Genomic DNA, 16823 nt, shown 5'->3' on the forward strand with positions numbered 1-16823 from the left:
TGATGCTGAACCTCTGCCAACATCCAGGTAGAGGCCAGAACTATGGGCAGCAGCTATTGATCTCTTACGATCCCCATCGCTAGGTGCACATCTACATAAACACACAAAGCTCTCTTTCACACCGATTCAAGGTCAACGTCAAGTCACCCCAGGGAGTTCCATACGGGTTTCGATACCTCACCTCTTCTGCTGACGTAGGTTGTATGGTATTAACAGCACCTTATTATATGACACATAAGAATGGAAGATGGATTGAAAAATAACTCACATGGGGTAGCACGTGCTCCCGCTCCGTCCTCTCTGTCCCCGTGGGCTCTGCAGTGCAGAGATGAGCTGTAAGTGTTTTGGTTTTAGATACACGACAAAAATGTTGTCTCTGCAAGAGCCTGTCAAGATATGTTAAGCCCAGGATAGAGGTGCAGGTTCAAAAGTAAATAAGAGGAGATTCAATGTACGTGGGCGTATACCACATGTTCATTGACCTGTACATGTTTTTAGATCTAGAAATGATACATTTCAGTCACACTGAAAATAATCTGGTTAAAGTCTGCTTCTATGAGCATATGTATTTTTTGTTTTTTTGGCAAATGTTTATGTAAGTGTGATTCTCCGTAAGTGGGTTTTCCATGAATACTCAAACCTTGTAATTTTGCAGAATGTTTTATAAATGCATTCTAAAAGATATTCAGTATGGCATCTTTTAAAGACATTTTTTTTTCAAACAAATAACAAAGACAACTTTCAAAAGCTCATACAGTATCATCAACTTGCAGCAGTATAAACCATTGGTGTCACTTTTCTGCATTTCTGGCCTTGTCCACCAGAGGGCTTCAAACAACCATTTGGTCTACTGCAAGATTCAAGATTCAAGATTCAAGAGGTAATTTGTCACTTTCATTATTTTTGGAATTTGGATATATTGTGCGTAATCACCAGGTGTCTTGACATTTCACTGCATATATGTAAAATCTGTCTAAAGTATACCAGATAAACCCTAAAAATTGTTTTATTCTTTACAATTCACCTACAACATGAAACAAAAGTACAAATTTATTTTCTGTTATATAGTTGGTTCTTTCATTTTCTGTATTCACATCAATTTAGCAGCAATATTACGGCATATATATGAGAAACATCAATCTCCATCAAGGTCATTGTCCATTGTTCCTTGGTAAACAACAACCAAATACTACAGAACAAGAAAATACACCAAAGGTCCTACAGAGAAACACTGTGCTTGAGCAGAAAAGCAGTTGTAAAATGATTTATGGAAAATGTGTGTGAACAGTACAGTGTGAGTAAAAACCTGAAGTGAAACTAACTGATAGACGGCTTTCTGACACATCCCATGTTTAGTCCCAACAGCAGAATGCACACAACACCGGCTTCGGAGCCACAGTCCTCTTAATAAAATGAAGAAGTGTCTTTTTGGCCTTGTTATTCTTCAAAAGCATGAAGGCTCTGTCCTCTGGCCTTCAAAACAGAGTTAAGTGGCAATTCCTGAACACAATGAACCGATCTTCATTTGCCCCCTATAGTCACCTCGCTTGACTTTTATACCTCCTCCTCCTCTGGAAGAATTTGACAGCTGTAGTGACATTCGCTTTGCCCGCTCTGGTGATAAAACAGTAGAGCAGAGGATCCAGCAGGCAGTTGAGGCTGGCGACGGCCTGGCTGATCCGGTAGGGGTAGAGGAGCCAGACGGGCCCCACCCAGTCGTCCAGCACTGCACGTATGAGCATCATGCTGTGGATGAATCCGGAGGAGACAGCCAAGCAGAGCAGAACCGTTCCCAGGAGCCTGGCCACCCTTCTGCGTTCCTGCTCCTCGGTGGCCTGGTTGGACCGCACCGCCGCGCAAATCCCCAAGCTCGAGTACACGACCATCAGCATCGGGACAGCAAACCCCAGTATGAAGCGAAACACGTTCATCCAAACCATCTTTCTTGACAGCGGAAATATGTCAAAGCACATTGGCAGCCTCGCGTGTTCGGCGTAACGGTCCTCCCAGGTCAAAGCGGAAACGTTGGATAAGCCCACCAGAATCCAAACGGACACACTGACCAGAACCGCCGTGCTAACCTTCCTCAACGATGGGTACCTAAACGGGTGAACCACCGCAAAGTACCGGTCGAGGGCGATGCAGCAAAGAAACGCTTCGCTGGTGTAGAAGTTAGTGAAGAGAACATATACCGCCAATATATACGCAAACGTTCCATGGACCCAAACGCCGTTCCACAGGAAGTCGGTCCAAAACGACAGGCCAACTGTGAAGAGGAGGTCGCTCATGGCCAGGTTGATCACATACACGCCGAGTTCCTTTTTCTGTCCAATGTGCAGCAAGGAAATGTATAAGGAGAAGGCGTTTGTGGGGATGGCGATGATGATAACTCCCAGGAAGAAGAAGAAGAACGGACTTTTCCTCTCCAGGCCCTCATCGAGGTAGCACAACGACAGATTCGTCGCGAGGCTGTAGTTTTCCATAACAGGCCGGGCGTTCGAGGGTGCTCGCCTCCTAAAGAGAAAAACGCTTAAAGAAAGGACAAGCGGACATGAACGTCTCCTCTGGAACAGCACAGAAGTATGCGGATGAGCGACAGGCCTCCGCGCAAATAATCTGCTGATACGTGGTCATAGCCTCGACGCCGCGCGCACACACAGGTAACACAAATGAACTTACAGGTTCTGCCTCCTCGAGGGCAACGACCGTACGGATTTAAGGAGATGTTAGTCCGAGTCTGTGGCATGATCCGACATGTCTGACCCGGTTGCTATTGTACGCCCACGACGTGCTGCCACACTGTCGTCACAATGCTATGATGTCACAATTCTATGGGAAGCCAGAACACTCCCCCCGCATCTTGCGTCTTTTCAAGACGTCAGATATCCGGGAGCACTTGGAGTGTGGTGGAGGCGGCCGAGGCGGAAGGCGTTCGGTCAGCTCGGCCCTTTCGCCGAGGACGGGACTGATGAGGAAAAATCGGAAGTACTGGACGTCGTAGGAGTTAGCCGACTCCAGAGGAGAGCAGTGGCGCAACATTTGGGATGCAAGCTGCCGTTAAACCCCGGAGGAGAAGAACAAGGAGAAGAAGGAGAAGAACCTAGACTTTAGGGAGTTGGCTTCGCAGTCCCTTGCCTTGGAGTCGCTGGGCAGAAGGAGGACATCCTCCCAGAGGGGTCTAAGGAACAGCCTGGCTGCGCTGTCCTTGCCGGTCTGCGCTTCGGTCCTCCTTACGTTGCCGCTGTTGCTGGGAACGGTGTTTGTGACGAGGCCAAGGGGCCGGTCGTTCCTTTTGGCGTGGTGTGTCCTGCGGTAGGACAACATCCGCTTCCTGCAGGCCTTTTCGGTTATCCAGATGCAGCGTCCCCCCCCCGCAGGTCGCCAAACGCTTTCCGGTTCCCACTGTTCCCAGAAGGTGTTAGCTTGACTAGACCCTCTCATTGTACTGACCTCGAGGTAACGGGGGGACTGACCTTCTGGGTAAGCAGAGTGGCTGGAGTGAGAGTGGTGGGGTTCTCTGGGTCTGTGGAAGCTGATGTTAATGGCCTGGCATTCACTGTGATAGTCAACTGACTTCCGCGCCATGAGTGTTGTCAGGACCTCGTGGGTTAGCTTTGCGGCCCCAATTTGAAATTTAAAGTCTCGAGAAGGCTGCTTCCGGAAGCGCATCGCGGACGGAATAAAGGAGGAATCGACACCCAGGCAGACACGCCCCTTTTCCCGGCGCATTTGGGATGTTGAACGTGACCACACCCAAAAAAAAAAAAAAAGAAAAAAAAAAGAAGGCATATGGCAATGGGAAAGGGGTCAATCGGCTATGTTTAGCGGGTTTACGCACATTTAAAAAACCAACATATATGTGCTCATTTTGGTGGAAAAACGGTGAAGTCACATTAAAAAACAAGCAATAATTCCGCTTGCAGCTTCCCTGGTGTTACTTACCAAGCTCAAAGAAACAGGAAGGGTCGGTCGCTGCCTCCTCGGCCTTATGTTATTTAGTGTAGTGGGTGACAGACCATGACGGAGGAAACGACCGGTGCCTGTTCACCAGATCGTGGTTTCAAATAATCTCTTGAACTTGAACTTGAACTTGAATAGGCTCTTTATACTAAGTGCAATAGTACACCAAGATAAGACACAATTATCTTTTGTAATCTGTTCTTTGTGATAAGGTCTCATGCTCAAGCTTTTTTTCTTTCTTCCAAGGTTTGAGATAACAGAGATATCAGTTATCTTGTATTGTGACAAAGCTTTTTTGACATTTCTAACATCCAAATCATGTGTCATATATCAATATGAGAGATTTGTATTCCTTGCTGTACACAGCTGAATAGCTTTGCTCTATACATAATAATACAAAATACTGTCGGCTAAGTCATTCGTCTTTAGAAGAGTCTTTGGCACCTGAATTAAGTAAATCAGGATATTATCACGATTCACTCAGAACTCTCTTAATCTCTCTGCAGGTTTAGCTCTGTCAAGGCTCCGTTATTGCGCGTTGCAGTCCAGAAAGGTACAAAAGACAATTATGTAGGTGAGAGGAAGCAACAGCAATACTAGTCCCAAGATTTATGTTCCTCAAATCAGAATGAATTTTTTGGAGTACTCTCTATCTGCTTTCATCCTTAGAATATATCAATTGTTATTTGGGGCATAGGCCTACGGATACATTCAATCCATCTATAGCCATAGCGAGCACCAGCCAACGCTCTTCTGAGCCCTTTTCTATATTATGAAATATCGAATCAAAATTTCATCAAAACACTTATTTGATTCCTCAGACCACGATTCAAATAAATCTTTCCGTGTCATCTACTTTTCTGAGAGCATATGTCCACTAGATGGCTGCAGAGGTCCAGCACTCCGCTCCCAGGGAGGCACAAATCAGCAATCAGCAAAGTACTAAAGTAGACAAAACATTTTCTTTTCAATATATTAAGCTATTTTGCATGGGTTTAGACTGGAGATGTATATATATATATATATAAATATATATAAATAAATCAGGCTTTTTGCTGGTGTGTATATATATATATATCTTGTTCTGTAAAGAAAATATGACCCAAATCTTTATTTTTCTCTTTGACCTGCATGTTGATTCATGTTGAGAGTAATAGAAGATATTGATACTGTCAGTTTCCTTTGGTACTGGAAAATGTGCTCTAGTTCCGGGTAATGTATCTAGTGTCGGAAAAATGCGGTTTCACAATGCGGCTCCTCTGCATGCAATCTTCATATTGGAAAACTCCAAAACACCAACGCTGAATTTCAAATTCATATGATTCATTCGATGAATTCCCGTACTGGGTTATCCCAAAACATGCACCTAGAGAGGAATGAGTAAGTAAGTAGTAAGTAAGTGAGACAGTGTGGATGAATATCTCACAGGCAGATCTCTAAATCGAGGGGGTGGATCTATGGCGTCTACAAAGATGCAGGTATAAGCTTACTATAGGCAAAGATACCCAAACGGCCGACGCAGGGCCACTAGTAACCGATGAAGCTGGCAATTATATATGATGAATAGTGAGTTGCTGTCTGGATGCAGCCACCACCTTCACAAATTGCTTATACTGTTGTTGGCTTTGCTGGCATATTAGTTATTAGTCTTTTTTTACAAGTTAATTTGATTCAATGGAGCTAGACCCCCATAATACTGAAATAGTTAAAGAAATGGGAATGTAAGGGATGAGGGGAGCCCGGGAGAGTAAAAACTCTTATTAAACAGTTTTGTATAAAGTGATGTTTGTGAGGACACCATCATGAAGATGCTTCCATTTGAATTGGTTTTGTGGCACTTAGGAGAGTCATAGTATGTTACATATATATACAGCAGTTGTTTTATTTCACAATAACATTATGGACTCACTTACTGTAATGGATTATATTAATGATGATTGTTAAAAGAGCACCGTAAGATTCTCTAGTGGTGTGCCTCTAGTTGTTTAAAGGGCGAGTTAATAACTTTAAACTGCTATCCCCCTCTCAGTTTATCTTCCCTTTTTTACGAAGCACTGAAATGCAAATGTTCCAGATGTGGAGGTAGAATGATAACTGATCAAACAAAATGCGAACAAACGGCAAATATGCTGTGGTCGGACACCAGGGTTATAGCCTCGTACGTTTGCAGGGAAGTTAAATTGATGAATTCATTTCAGTTTGCTTACTCACCGTGTGAACAGATAGTGAACACAACATTAAAGCACCTTACATAGTGCTCCTTTAAGTTGGATACACAGTACTTACTGTGGTTTAAGGTCACTTACAGTAATTGGAATTAAATAAAATCATAGCAGTAATCATAGTATTCATTGTCTTACCACGAACGAACCTAAATTGCTGTTGGTAAACAGGTAGGAATTTACTTTTTTCTCGACCAAAAAAAAAAATGGGTTTGTCCCTCAAAAAGCAACTCTGTGTATGGCATTATGTGTTTGAATTTCACTATTTTCTTTGGCGGCAGAATTGCTTCCATAACAGGAATCCCGCATGCTGAAAATGTGCCTATAATAAAACACAACCCTGCTGCACAGCTGTGTTTGTTTTGGTGTGCGAGCGCTTGTCCACATGCGTTTCTCTTGACGCAAACCAGACACACAACATCCCCTCACATCACAGCTTCGTGCTGTCCAAGTCCCTCTGCGAGGACTTCTGAGTGTAAATGACAACAAGTGTTTTCTACGGACGCAGTGAGCCAGGGAACACTAATGTTCAAATGTAATCTTTGTATTTCTTTAATTCACGCTCTATTCTGGAAATGTGTTTTTATCTGCATTTTATTACTCCAGCAAAGAAAGAAACATAAAAGAAAATTCAAATATTAAAGATGGGGTACTATTGTGGTATTGCGATACATACTATAAAAGAGGCAAACACTTAGCAATATGAGCAATAAATGACTACATGGAGAACCAAAAGTTAATCCACCAAAAGGAGCCATCACAGTAAGGATGGATAGGGTCATTACCTGTAATGGTTTTGTTTATTCGATTTTGAGAGAAAGCTGGAAGGAAGTGGACATTATCTCAGGGGGTATAGCAATCCAGATGGCATACGGAAACAAGGGATTACATTCATATATTCACCAATTTCAAATAATTAGGAATAAAAGTGTTAGAAAGCATGACATAAGTACTTACACAAAAAATCATCAATTTGGAGTGTTTTTTTTCCCCCTGAATCAAAAGGATAAGAGTAGATACACTACCTGTACATTTGCCATATGCAGCACACCTTATATTTTAGGTAATGGGAAAGACAGGAATAACATCTTGAAGATTGCATTTTTTTTTATGGAGACACATTATGTGATAACTCAGATGAACACAGAGGGAGGGCAGTTAAATTAGCTAGTTTTTGCGATAAGGTTATTACATTGGCAATATCACTAGTTTCCAAAGCCAGTGATGCAGTGAAATTGTTTCTTAGCCAAAATGAAAGACATTAATACTGTTTAAGGAAATGTTTTGGATCCTCTGAGTATCACTCCAATGGAGGCCACTGCGGCTTAAATAAATACTTTGTTCACACATGCAAATGTACACAGTGCGTGTGTGGTCTCTATAATTGTCACAATTAACAGACAGCATCGGTGCCTGGATTCCAACAATACACTAGCTTTCTCAAGAGCTGTTTGTTTCACTTCAACTCAACATCGTATCTGGAAACTGGCACCGAACAAGGAATTTTAGTCATCGATCCAGTCAGAGATCCCTGGTAAATTGCAACCTAGTCATGTACTTAATTACGTTCCGAGTTACTTACGTAAACACAAACTCAACTCAAAACTATGATGAATCATGAAAATCAAATCAAATGAAGTATACCTTCGTAAACGATAAATTAAGGTCCAACCACAACTTCTGCATTATCAGGGCATAGTCCTACACCGCAGCCGTTGTAGTTATGATACGACAACATGCTTGATTTGCTCTGTTCTGTTGATGTAAGTGGATACGACAGAACGTTGATATATCGTCATATCGGATCCCCGACGACCGTGTCTGGCGTTCCTGCATATGGCTCTGACTTTCCTCCTGAAATACTGCCCAGAGAAGACGTAAAGCACCGGGTTCAGTCCGCTGCTGAGGAACGCCAGATAAACTGAAATCTGATGTCCAATATCCAAAGCGTGAGACCAGGTCTCTTCGTTTAAAACATTGAGCTCGCAAAGCACATCGAGCACTGTGAAGAGTTGGAAGGGACCCCAGCACGCCACGAACAGGATCGTCACTGCGTAGACCAAGGCTGTGGCCTTGCTGTCGCTCCCTTCCGGCAGACACACGGCTTCCCTTCTCTGCTTTAAGGCCCTGACTATGTTGCAACTGCAAAACCCAATGACCAAAAGAGGCAGAAAGAAGCCCACCACGTTCACCAGGATCTGGTGGGCGAGGATCCAACTGGTGCCGTAGTCGAGCACACAAGACAGGGTGCCGACCTCCTCCACGAACTTCACCTTTCTGTGGATCATGGTGGGCAGGCTCATCAAGAGCCCAAAGATCCACAGGGTACCACAGATAACTTTGGCGTAAAGGGTGCGTCTTAGCCATCTGCCGTTCATAGTCTTCACCAGTGCTAGGTAGCGATCGATGCTGATCATCACCAGCGTGTACATGCTTGTGTAGAAATTGATGATGACAGAGGAGTTCACTATCTTGCATAAGGCGTCTCCGTAAGTCCAGTTGAAATTGTTCTGGATGTTCATTGCCCAGAACGGGAGGCAGAAGAGAAGGATGAAGTCGGCCAGCGCCAGGTTGCCCAGGTAGATCTCTGGGATGTTCAGGCGATCCCTATGGAGGAGGAATACCAGGAGCACAAAGCCATTACCCAGGAGGCCGAACACGCTCAGGGAAAAGATGTATGGCGGGATTACAGTTTGGATGAGCTCCCATTCTCCAAAGACAGGGGCCCCGGTGATGTTGAGAGGTTGGGAGGAGCTGCTATTTTTAGACAACAGCATCGCCATGGATACAGTGTTCACTGGCTCCATCATCTACAATAGATAAAGATGTGGTTATGTATGGTTATTATTAGGGTCTAAATTAGCTCTTGAGTAAAAGCATTATATATTGTCTGTGTGTGTGTGTGTGTGTGTGTGTGTGTGTGTGTGTGTGTGTGTAATATATACATAGATACAAAGATAAATAAAAATATATTAGTGTAATTTGGTTAAGATAAAGTGTGAATTACACCGATCAGCCACAACATTAAAACTATTGGCAGGTTAAAGTAATAACATTGCTCATCTTCTAATGGCACCTGTCAAGGGGTGGGATATATTAGGCAGCAAGTGAACAGTCAGTTCTTGAAGTTGATGTGTTGGAAACAGGAAAAATGGGCAAGTGTAAGGATCTGAGCCACTTTGATAAGGACTAAATTGTGATGCTAGACGACTGGGTCGTAAGCGTCTCCAAAACAGCAGGTCTTGTGGGGTGTTCCTAGTATGCAGTGGGTACTACCTACCAAAAGTGATCCAAGGAAGAACAACCGGTGAACCGGTGACAGGCTCATGGGCGCCCAAGGCTCATTGATGCGCATGGCGAGCCTGTCTAGCCCGTCTGGTCCGATCCCACAGAAGAGCTACTGTAGCACAAATTGCTGAAAAAGTTCATGCTGCTGTGATAGAAAGGTGTCAGAACACGCAGTGCATCACAGCTTGCTGCGTATGGGGCTGTGTAGCCGCAGACCAGTGATAGTGCACATGCCGACCCCTGTCCGCTGCCGAAATCACCCACAATGGGCACGTGTCAGAACGGGACCATGGAGCAATGGAGGAAGGTGGCCTGGTCCGATGAATCACGTTTTCTTCTCCATCATGTGGTTGGGCGGGGTTAGGGTTCGATCCGATGGAGCATCTGTTGGAAGAACAAGCCTGATCCATGGGGGCCCCACCTCGTCAACTTCCAGGACTTAAAGGATCTGCTGCTGACGTCTTGGTGCCAGATACCACAGGACACCTTCAGAGGTCTTGTGGAGTCCATGCCTCCACGGGTCACAGCTGTTTTGGCGGCACGAGGGGGAGCTACACAATATTAGTGGTTATTATTGGTGGTTTTAATATTATGGCTGATCTGTGTATGTGACTCATTCTACATCATTCTGATTAATTTGGCGCTTGAGTGAAATGGTTCCTATAGATGATCTTCAATAGACGTTTGTATGAACATGTAGTTGTTTACTATTCTATAGATTATAAATTGTACCAGTAATTGTTAGTTTATTAGTTAGTTGAGATGCTAATGTTCTTATAGGCTATGCTCAACTAGACTTCTGTCCTTCTGACTAGCAGTTCTTAGTTACGTTTCAAATTTCATGTCTTTTATTAAAACATTACAATCAAAAATCTACTCACTGAGGTAACAGGACAGACTCTTACCTCAAACTGGGCATAGAAAATCCTTTAATAATGACAAAATGCAATTCTGGAGCAGTATCCCAAGCAGGAGCACATAAAGCCCTAGTCCAGACAGAGTGCCGCAGAGGGAAGATCCAGTACAGCCAATGATTGTATAAGATCCAGAACAGCCAATGATTGTATATAGAGAGGTGCATTCCTCTACAGTGTAGAGTCGACACCATTGCCATGAGATCAGTTTATCAAGTTGTTTATAAAAGGGTCGAAATTTGGCTTCTCGCACGTGTTGGAAACTGGCTATGTTCGAAAGGAAAAGCAGCAGTTGAGCGAAAGAGCCTTACATACATTAAAAAGGGCTAACTGATTGGATAAGGAACGACATTCCTGGTTAGTTTAACATGAAGCAGTTATTTAAAAACTATTATAGAAGCAACTTCTACAGTCAAACAATCCTTTAAGTCAAAGGACATATTACAGTTAATCACCTTACAGCCAACATGCAGTTCAAGCCCTGATTTGAAAGCAACGTCTACTGCCCTGACTCATAGAGGTGATGAGGTTCAAACTTATGGTGCTTATACTGCACTGGAACAACAACAACACAACAGGTCATTCCTTTCTGTCAGGTTTATTGTGATATCACAAAATATTAATACTCACAAAAACAGATCAAGGATTTCAACACACTGCATTACTTTCCTATCCCACTAATTAATCCTAACTTTAAATGTCAACACATCCTGAGTGTTATTTATGTACTACACCTTGTTGAAAATGGGGAATGTTTGTGAAGTCAAATCAGGCTTGTGTCATCACGCACCAGAATGGAAAATGCTCAGACTTTCTTCTGTATAAACAACACCACAGTGTTTGAAATATACTATTTGTCCCATTTGTTGATCTTTGTCATTTTCAAGTTATTTTCCCCTTTGGGACTGTGTACAAAAACTACTCTGATACAGTCCAGAGGCATGTTTCATTTTTAATGAACAGCAAAAACATATTGTCCTATCACTTAGAATAAACAGCAAATCCATTAATCCATTACCTTAAAGAGGTACTGTGCACTAGAATGTGATTTTTTGAGCTGCAAACAAATATGGAACACATCAATCCACATTTCTTTACAAATGTGATTAAATCGGATAGATAATAATTACGGATAGAAAGTGTGGCTCAGTGTCATCTACCGACTGAAATCACCACAAAGTGTGCAGGGAGGATGCTGTCATCAATTACTTGAATTGGCTCTCTATGTCACAAATAAAAAAAAATATATTAGACAGGCCCTTGTCATTGTCATAACATTGAAAATGGGTAATGTTGCCTTCAGAAGATGGGAAATTATTAAATGTGTGGCAGAACCAAGAAAATGGGAAAAAGGAGCCGTTGAAAAATTATAGAATAAAAAGATCCAGTAAATACAGATCCAGTAAATACAGATCCCTTCAAGAATATGTATGTCCTATCTGAGAAAAACAACCCAATAAAACAATAAAGCTAAATTCAGTTTTTCTTAAAAAAAACAAAACAAAAAAAACCAAAACACACACACATACGTACGCACGCACGCACACACACACACACACACACACACACACACACACACACCCACACACACTTTTCCCTATATCCTATACAGGAAATATAGATCCCTTTAATAAAATGTATGTTCTAGAACTTGACAGTAATTGCACCAAATGCTGATTATTAGGACTAGACCACACTTTGCTGCAATCTATCTAGTGGTGAAGTTGAGATCATTATTTGACCGAATTGTCTTCCTCCATTTCTTGCCGCACAGGATTGGTTTGAAGGCTACTTTGGCTCTGTGCCGAAAGTGCTTCCCCACAATCACATACAGAAAAGGATTCAGTGAACTGTTGCTGTAGCCGAGGTAAGTGGCTAACTGAATGCCAATGTCTAACACGTATGCCCAGGTGCATCCAGAAAGGACCTGGTGATAATCCAGGGTATCCAGGAAGATGAGGATCTGGTAGGGCAGCCAGCTGAGGACAAATACAGTCAGTACGACAAGCACGAGATAGGCGGCCTTCCACTCCATCGCCGCTCCACCTGCGCTGCTTTCCCTCAGCGCCCGGCTGTCCCGAAGCACTTTGATGATGTGGTAACTGCAGAATGACACGATGGGAACTGGGACTAGGAAGCCGACCACGTTGACAGTTAGGTTGTAACGAAGCCTCCAGCCATAGTGGGGGTACGCCATGTAGCAGGCATCCACCCCCAGCGCGGGGAAGAACTGGACGGAGCGGAACAGAAGAGCGGGGAGGCTGAGCAGGACCCCAATCACCCAGATACCGAGGCAGATAGCGTGCGCACAGGCCGCCCGGCGCCTCCTCCTCCTCCTGTGGGACAGGGGCCTCGTGAGGGCCAGGTACCGGTCCACACTCACCAGCATCAGAAACAGCACGCTGCTGTAATAATTCATCCCGATGACAACACCGACCAGCTGGCACATTGTTTCCCCGAATCTCCAGTGGAACTCGCGGATGACCGTCACCACCCAAAATGGCAGGCAGGACACCATGAACAGGTCGGCGGCCGCAAGGTTGCCTAGGTAGATGTCGGCCACGGTGCCAGGGCGTTTTTGCCGACAGAAGACGAAGAGCACAAAAGAGTTGCCAAACACCCCGAGGAAGCAAATGACAGACATGTAGACGGGCTGCATGGTGTAGACCCAGTCCCACGCGTCTGTGTGGTTACAGAAGTCCTCAGCCCTAGAAACGCTCTCCACGAGCTGTACATGTGACAGGTTCGGGAACATTCTGAGAGCTATCCTACGCTTGCACGGGCTCAATGCAGAAAGATCGAGAAAGGGACAAGGTAGCGCAGAAATAGCGTTTGAGATGACGCCTGGTGTGCCAACGTGTGTGAGTGGTCAACGCAATGACATTAAACACATAAAACCTTTTAATTGTGTCAACAAAGATAAATACATGTGCGACAGCGTTAATTTAGGAAGTGGAGCGGGATAATGAATTTAATGGAGTGTAAGGAAAGAATCAAATGGCGCTATCGGTTAGAGTGCAAAGGCTGTGCTTGCTGTTGCGTTAATGAGGCGCCATAGCAACAGATGGCCTGTCTCTATGTTATCAAGATTATGTCAAAACTGGCAGTGTACACAATAACATAGCATCAAACATCTACTGTACATAAAATCTCCACATAAACACAGAAATGCACATGAATTGGCCGTAAGATAATCAAACTTATGTTACTGTACATACGTTTTCATGAATTGTAAATACATTAAATGCGTAAAATGTGTATAAATGCGGACTGAGGAGAAGGTTGGAAAGAACTAAATTGTCATTTTTAGATTTTTCTTTTGAGGTAACTGTCTAGATTTTTGTTACACAAAGATTTTCTACCCCAACAGGATGGTAAAACTTGGCTTTCAGCAGAGGTTTCCTGTCTGGCACGCCAAGCTTTCATTTTGGGGACAAGTACAACAGTGGGTGTGCCCTTGACCACAGTCCCGCACTGACTCAATGTCTGGCCAGTAAAAATTCACTGATGGGGGAAGATGCATAAAAAGAAAACCCTTGCACTCGCAGCCCACACTGGGGAACACAACCGGTGTCACCGTCGGAAAATCTTGTACAAATTCTTGCTTTCAGCCGTGCAGACACTGAGTCAGAAACACCAGAAGAAAAACACCATCGGAGTTGATTCACTTTAGTTTTCTGGGTTTGTAGCTTACATTCAAATGCATTATTTTAACAAGGCATATTTTCTAGCATACTGTTTGCTGTTTATTTGACAATCATTTTCATAAAGTAAACACAAATGCTTTATAGTGCTATGTACATACATATCTGGTTAATGACACAAGACCTCTATAAGAAAGTTATATTTACAGATCTTATAAAAAAAAATATCTAACAATATACAGATTTGTATATTACAACTTATACACCTGACTTTGAACAGCTATGCTATGAATACTGAGGAAATAAAGGTAACTTTTTATCCATCTTCTACACAGTTAAAGCTACTTATCTGAGCTCATCTATTATTCAAAACATTATAATACAAAACCTTTCCAGTCCTCATAAGAGGAACGTTTAGTTCTGAGATTAATGGTACGACCTGATTCCACTTTTCATTTTCCTGAGACCACGCCATGAACAGCTGTTTATGCCGTGGTCTTGAGCGTAGAAGAGAGCTGTGAGCCTGTGGATCTCCTGATCACTATTCTCTTCTTGGCGAGCTGTTCAAACACTTCCTTGACCTTTTTACGAAAGTTTTTCCCCACAATGACATAGAGGACGGGGTTCAGGACACTATTGAAGAAGGCCAAGTAGCTAAAGATCTGGTTTAGGTTGTCGAGGGCTGCGGTGAGGTTGCAGCCCGTCAGCACACCCGCCCTGTGGAGCACATCCAGGGTCGTGACCAGGTGGAAGGGAACCCAGCAGATGAGGAAGGCCAGGAGGACAGCCAGCACCAGCAGAGTGGCCTTCCTTTCTGTATTCTCAGCATTGAACCGCTCCATCATGCGGTTCTTCAGCGCCAGGATGACTTTGAAGGTGCAGTAGGAGATCAGAGAGACGGGGATGATGAAGCTGACGACGACCAGTATGCCGTCACACAGTAGCTCCGTGGACTGGTTTGGGTATTCCAGGAAGCAGGCGTTAATGTCATACTTGGGGAAGTACTTTACTGCTCTAAAAACGAGGGTTGGAATGGCCAGAAGCAAGCCAAAGCACCACACGAGCAGACAGCTCAGTTTGGCGAACTTCGGCCTGCGCATCCTCCCATGGGACATGGTATAGACGAGCGCCACGTGTCGATCCATGCTCACGAGAACCACAAAGTAGATGCTGCAGTACGTGTTCATCTTGATGCCGAGGTTCACGAGTCGGCACAGGAGGGGACCGAAGGGCCATTCGAAGTCGTTGGCCACACTGGCGGCCCAGAATGGAAGGCAGGAGACCAGGACGAGGTCAGAAGCTGCCAGGTTACTCAGGAAGATCTCAGCCACTGTGCAGGCCTTTTTGTGGAGGCAGAAAACCAGCAGCACAAACACATTACCCAGAATTCCAAGGACACTAATGGTCATAATGTAGGCTGGTTGCATGGTCATTAGCCATTCCCAGTAGTCTTCGTCGTTGCACTCACTGACATTACTGTTGTTTTTATCTCCATAAACCGCTGTGGTGGAGAGATTTACTTGGAAGCTGTGGAGATAAACTCAAATGTATCAGAGAGGTCAGAGGTACAGAATCTACTATTACATATATTCATGCGTTAGATTTACTAAACTGAACCCATATCAGCATATATGACAATATATATATATATCGTCATCACTTTTGGTTGTTTTCTTTTATTAAACAAAACAAAATCAATGAACACCATTTTTAATATCTTCACAGTCTAGGAAAATAGCGAAAGGGGTTGAAAAAAAAAAAGTTCAATTTAACTGCTTTTATCCTGATTTCTGAAATTGAGTTAATGAGGCCACAGCAGCACATCTTAAGGGATGGACCTTAAATAATATATTTCATTATTGTCAGTGGGAGAGTTCTGTTAGTTTCACTTAGTGGAACTAGGAAACCAACACCTTCTCTATTTTACACACTTTTTAAGGACACTATCGCCTTTTTAAATGGTTCTGAAGCTACTGGTAATAGCATTTAAGACACATTGCACTTTAGCTCAGAAAAGATAGTGAAACAAGAATGAATCACAACATAGACACGGTAAACAAAGCACACCACAAAACACGGACTCTCAAATGAAGATGCATTAGAAACTGACTTTCAAAGCGTTGAATGAGAGTGAATCTTGAAATACATAAGAGACCAAAACAGATTTCGTTACCTTGTAGGCTGGGGAGACATTCTGAAGTCAGGTCTGAAGTCGGCTCCAGATGTGCAGTGCATTCCCTCCAGATGCTGAGCTCCAGTGCGCGAGTGCCCTCCCTCGTTCTGACTCCTAAAAGGGAACAGCAGCGTTCTGACTCTCTCTCCCCCTCCCGCTCTCCTCTCCCTACAGTAATCTGTGTCTTGAAGGTAATTCCAAGAAAAATATACTTTTACACAGTGAAATTATTTGTTTTATTACTTTTCATGTGAGCCAATTTAAATCTTGGCCGGGTGACATGTCTGTCTGCTCGTTCACACTCTGGCCGGATCAGTTTTTATTGCAGGATAATAAAACCAGATCCAGGGCTTTAATTGTGCTCTGGTACCCTGTAACTTTCTTACTGTTAAAGAGCAGAGACACCTGACAGAAGCTCTGTTGTCTCCATAGCGGGAGGTTTCTTTTCGATTTATAAAGTTTGAATACAATAATGTTGTACAATGTTGTTAATTAATTTGGAATGTGACGTTCATTTGGTGTAAAGGCACTTGCAAACAACCATCCCAAGTCTCAGGTTCTTTAATGTACTGAATGACAAAGTTCAACGCATCCTATTAAGGCACTTATCTATTATGCATTA

At 43.5% G+C, this 16823-nt stretch overlaps 3 protein-coding genes across 3 annotated transcripts; all 3 read right to left on the reverse strand.

Annotated features, from left to right (window-relative positions):
* Nucleotides 1-1538: 1538 nt before the first annotated feature.
* gpr65 (G protein-coupled receptor 65) lies at nucleotides 1539-3039 on the reverse strand (the record flags this gene model as incomplete). The annotated part of the gene is made up of 2 exons (XM_080012754.1): nucleotides 1539-2514; nucleotides 2897-3039. 2 exons carry the CDS (start codon nucleotides 3037-3039, stop codon nucleotides 1539-1541), a joined length of 1119 nt encoding a protein of 372 aa, XP_079868880.1.
* Nucleotides 3040-7903: 4864 nt separating this feature from the next.
* On the reverse strand, nucleotides 7904-8965 carry bdkrb1 (bradykinin receptor B1; the record flags this gene model as incomplete). The annotated part of the gene is made up of 1 exon (XM_080012755.1): nucleotides 7904-8965. The coding sequence occupies one exon, from the start codon at nucleotides 8963-8965 to the stop codon at nucleotides 7904-7906; it is 1062 nt and encodes a 353-aa protein (XP_079868881.1).
* A 3127-nt stretch (nucleotides 8966-12092) lies between these two features.
* LOC307239398 (uncharacterized protein) lies at nucleotides 12093-16231 on the reverse strand (the record flags this gene model as incomplete). Its single annotated transcript, XM_080012756.1, has 3 exons — nucleotides 16202-16231; nucleotides 14520-15555; nucleotides 12093-13112 (listed from the first exon to the last, which is right to left on the reverse strand). The coding sequence occupies exons 1-3, from the start codon at nucleotides 16219-16221 to the stop codon at nucleotides 12093-12095; spliced, it is 2076 nt and encodes a 691-aa protein (XP_079868882.1). The 5' UTR covers nucleotides 16222-16231.
* Between the last annotated feature and the right edge of the window lie 592 nt (nucleotides 16232-16823).

This window comes from Zeus faber (genome assembly GCF_960531495.2).
Source record: "Zeus faber genome assembly, chromosome: 13".
In the NCBI taxonomy this organism is placed as follows: Eukaryota; Metazoa; Chordata; class Actinopteri; order Zeiformes; family Zeidae; genus Zeus; species Zeus faber.